This window comes from Sipha flava, unplaced genomic scaffold (genome assembly GCF_003268045.1).
Source record: "Sipha flava isolate LNK unplaced genomic scaffold, YSA_version1 442_pilon_pilon, whole genome shotgun sequence".
Taxonomy (NCBI): Eukaryota; Metazoa; Arthropoda; class Insecta; order Hemiptera; family Aphididae; genus Sipha; species Sipha flava.
The window spans coordinates 1-4,851 of record NW_020273179.1 but is presented as its reverse complement, the minus strand read 5'-3'; the positions used below and the strand labels follow the sequence as shown (position 1 = coordinate 4,851).

At 29.8% G+C, this 4,851-nt stretch overlaps 1 protein-coding gene across 1 annotated transcript; it reads right to left on the bottom strand.

Annotated features, from left to right (window-relative positions):
* Positions 1-2,257: 2,257 nt before the first annotated feature.
* LOC112689456 (zinc finger BED domain-containing protein 4-like) lies at positions 2,258-3,917 on the bottom strand (the record flags this gene model as incomplete). The annotated part of the gene is made up of 3 exons (XM_025563174.1): positions 2,258-3,167; positions 3,298-3,497; positions 3,582-3,917. Coding segments are annotated over 3 exons (1,446 nt in total), but the record flags the coding sequence as incomplete, so codon positions are not given.
* Between the last annotated feature and the right edge of the window lie 934 nt (positions 3,918-4,851).

Here is a 4,851-nt window from a genome sequence, read left to right as displayed (position 1 = left end):
CCTAACAAATATTTTCTTAATTTTTATAAACAAATAATCCTAAAACGAAAAATAATGGACGGGGTGACTTGTTGGGACCCCGTGGGGGGGGAGGGTGATGTGCGATCGCGACGTGACTCCGGGTTGCGAATACCGGCGTGCCACGAGCGGTCCGCCGCACTGCCCGTTTTTATTGGTTTTATCCGACCGAAATCACGCGCAACACATTGATATAATTGGTCTAAAACGTAATGGTAACGGACCGACAGTGGTGCGAAACGATATACTCTCGAGGTTATTTTTTATTTTATTTCTCTCTCGCGTAGTAAACCAAACGTGGCGGATTAATCGCAATTAATATAATCAACTAATAGCATTGTGTGATTACGGGCGCGACACCGCTCGTCCGAATGAAACCCGAGCTCGTCAACCCCGTGGAATCGTATTCGATTTTCACCCCCGAGGTCAAAAACAATTTTCGTCCGTTATTAATTACGGAAATAATACTAACTCGTGAAGTTTTGGTTAACACGTCGTGGCACGCAAATATTACATACGACTATGACAACGTTGTTTTAACAGTAATATTTTTTAAACGTTTGAAATTAAATATATGTATACGTCTATTAATTTTTAAGAAATGCAACTACGTGAAAAAGTGTTAAATACGTTTATCTTTTAGTTTTAGATCGGTTTAATTGAAATTTCATTCGTTACTTACCATGACGAACGAAATAAATGTTGAGTAGATGATGCACGGACACTGTTTGTGAGAATTCGTTTCGATTTCTTATTTTTATTAAACGAAACGACTTTTTGTCGCTGCAATTTAAATTATGTACTTATATCTTTTAAGCTTTGGTGACGGAGAGAAAAAAACAGTTATTAATAAAAACTCGTTATTATATACGCAAGGGAGATAATTTGTAAGCCCGCAACCAGTAATATACTATTTTTTCGTTTCGAATTCGCATCGCGTCTTACGTTCCGCAATAAATTCAAATCAAAATACAGAAAAGTAAAACTTAAAACGAGTTTTAAGCTTTTGGAAGTATTTTCTGTGCATTCGTTTTTATTAATATGTATTACAAACCCTACGAGTTTATGATCGATGCGTTGATTCCAGAATATTTATGGGCATTTAATAAAATAATAAGTAGTAAATGGTTAACACGCAGAAATTAATAAATAAAAAAGCGCTTAACCTGAAGTATTATTATTATTATTTTGTATTTTTAAGTGTTTATCACTTTTGGAGTCATTTTCCACATTTTTAGTCATTTTTATTGATTTCACACTAGTTCACTTCTTATCGATTTTTGTCGACCATTATGCCGATAACTTAAGACTTGTCCGATTTTATCTTGCCAATTACATTCGTCGTTGTCGTGTTTTAATGAATATTATTATACCTACATTTTATTATTTTTCTTAATATTCGATTAGTATCTGATTTTATCTCCTCGATTACAATCGTCGCGTCGTTATCGTGTTATAGTGAATAATACCTGTTATATCTAAATGTTATTATATTTTGTAATATTTTTTTGAAATGGCGAAAATTAAAACGTCTTGACGTTATCGCGATGCGTTTGTTAATACTTGTCTGCGTCTCCCAATCGTTTTTGTGGAAGTGGAGAGAAGTTTTTCCTAATATAAATATTTATAAATAAATAATCGTCGTTCATTTACTTTTGATAACATAAAATACGCTCTAATTGTAAAATGCAATGATTTAGATTTTTTGAGTAATCCGTAAGCTTTGATAAATTTATAAAACAGATATTTGTAATTTTTTTATTTCATATTCCAAGTAGTGATGGGAATAATCGAATGAAATAATCGAATCATTCGATTATTTGTAAAATCGATTTAATTCGATTATTTTAAAATCATTCGATTAATCGAAACCATTCGAATCAATTCGATTATTCGATTTAATTACCTAATCATAAACATTCGAATGATAGAATAATCGAATGAACATAAATTAGTTATTTAAAAATCATCTTTACTGATTCTTTAGTATTTAATATTTATTGACAATAAAATATAAATAAGTAAAAACTAATTATTTACATCAATATTATATGTATAGTATAATTACTATAATTTAATATGTTGTACTGTGTATTGTGTAATACAATTTAAAATATTTAGCTTTACAATTAAATGAAAGTTCTGATAACAAATTTAATTTATAATTAAAATTCAATAATTGTGTTTCTGTTTAAAAAAATAATAAAATCCAAGTTTTTTGGGTGAAGTCTATTCCTACGGTCGTTGGTAATCTGCCCTGCTTTAGAAAACACGCGTTCCGATGGAACCGATGTTGCGGGAACACTCAAATATTTCATTTGCAACATGTACAATTCTGGAAAAGTATTTTTGTTTTTTTTCCAAAAATCCAGTGGACTTTGCTTGCGATTTAAATATGGCATTTCTAAATACTGACGTATTATAAGTGAAGCTGTAATTCCTGTTGATAAAGTGCTTCTGATCTGGGACACTTTCGTGTCAAATTGTTTCCATAATACATTGGATTCGACGTTGATACTGTTGATAGGTACACTACATGTATCTTCCTGGTGTTTATTATTTAATATATCAGATAGTTCTTCCATAAGCAGTTTTTCGGTATTATTTGCATTTTCAATTAATCCAAAACCTGCTTTTTTAAACCTAGGGTATAAAAAGGTTGATTTAGCAACTATTTTATCACGTTCTAGTATACCTAATCGTCTAACGATGACTTCAATTACAATTTTTTGAAGTGCATTTCCAGCAGTTGTATTAGTTATTATACTTTTTAATGTATGTTGAAGGCCCCTTACTAATGGAATGACTGAAGAAAGTGTTGGATATATTTCACCAGATAACTCAACTGTCATGACGTCAAATGGTTTTAATATAGGTAGACAATCAGTTATTAATTCCCAATCTAGTGCAGTTAAAAGGTCTGGTGCACGGGGAAGAAATGTCATAGCTGCCGACAAAAGTGCTTTAATTTGTACAAGTCTATCTAACATATGAATGCTCGAATTCCACCTTGTACTCACATCTTGTATTACTTTTAATACAGGAAGTCCCATTTGTGTTTGCAGTTCTTTTAGTTTTTCAGACGCAAAGACACTATGTTTAAAATGTCCTACCAATGTGCGGCATTTTTTTAAAAACATCCAGGAAATCTTTATTAGACAAAATTGCTTCGTCAATACTTAAATTGAGTGTGTGTGCGACACATGGATGGTGGTGTTTACTAAGGTGTACATTTATAGCGTTTTTTATATTAGATCCGTTGTCCGAGACTATAGTCACTATTTTATCTTTAATGCCCCATTCATTTAAAATATCTGAAAGCAAATTAGCTATGTTGACGCCAGTATGAGATTCATGCATTTCTCTAGTTGCCAAGACAGGTGAATATAGACGATCATCAAATATAAAATGACAAGTAACTGTTAAATAAGCTATATTATTGTCAGAAGTCCATATATCAGTTGTAATTGACAAACTAGCTACATTTACCAACATTTTTTTTAATATTGTAACAATCTTATTGTATTCATTTAGCAATCATTTTGTAGTTAATGTTTTCCTACTGGGAACTTTATATAAAGGTTGCAATTTTTTAGAATATTCTAAAAACCCACTGTTCTCAACTAACGATAGAGGTTGGTAATCAGTAACAATCATCTTAATTAAACTTTCGTCTATTGAATTTTTTACTTCATCTGTTAAATTGTTACCTTCAGTCAAACCATATAATTTTAATTGGCGACAACGTTTAGGTGCAGAAGGAAAGCAGGGTTCAGTTTGTTGTATATTGTTGGAATTATTAGAAAAAGTAGATGGTCCGGCTGATAGATTCAAATCTAATTCTTCTTCATTATTTAAAACAAGTGTAATGTGCGCTGGATGAATTCTTTTTAAATGCTCTTTGGATAAAACAAAAAAAATGAAAAGAAATTAATAAAATTATAAAAAATATTCACGAAGCTTCAGCTATAAAAGTTGCACATTTTGTACATTTTTTACTATATAATAGTTGGCAAATGTAATTTTTGACGAACTTTGTAAAAATTAAAAATTTGTTATTTCAATTATGACCTCCCAAAACTACATTAATATCTGAAGCTGAACTATGTGTATAATAAAAAATTATAACTTATAAATAATAAAACTGATAACTTTAAAAAAAATGTTTAAATAGTACCTTTCAAATTAGTTGTATTTCCGTGGTATTTAAATTCTCTTTTACATATTTGGCAAATCACACACTTGTCAGAAGTTTTCTTAAAATGTTCCCACACTATAGACCTTTGACTAGGTGCCATTAGGTATAAGCTTAATATAAGTTATAATAATTAAATGAAAAACAATAAAAGTTTAAAAAGTGGATCAAAATGTGCAGTTAGCGTTGTCATAAAATATAAATTCAATACTACAAACGTGTAGCTCAATGCATATCAAATTCACGATTGAATAACAAATATTAAATAATACAACAGACCATACTAAGAATATATTTGTTTGTTTATTTTAATTTGTTGTACATTTAGATTCCAGTCGATTGGTTTAAATTAGGAATTACCGTGTATTACTATCATGTAAGACATCAAAAAATATTTATAATAATTATAACTAACTTAATACTAGGAAGCTATAAATAGTTTTGAATGTTGCATATTTGATATTTCAGTATTTTTCACTTATAGTCTATAGATTATCATTCGATTATTTATATAAGCGACAAGCGTTATAACCGGTTCTAGCAATGTAAATTGTAATAGTTAATAATAATTCATTCGAATGAAATTGTTGGGTTATTACTTATTAGTTTATTAATCATTTGATTATTCGATTTTTTTT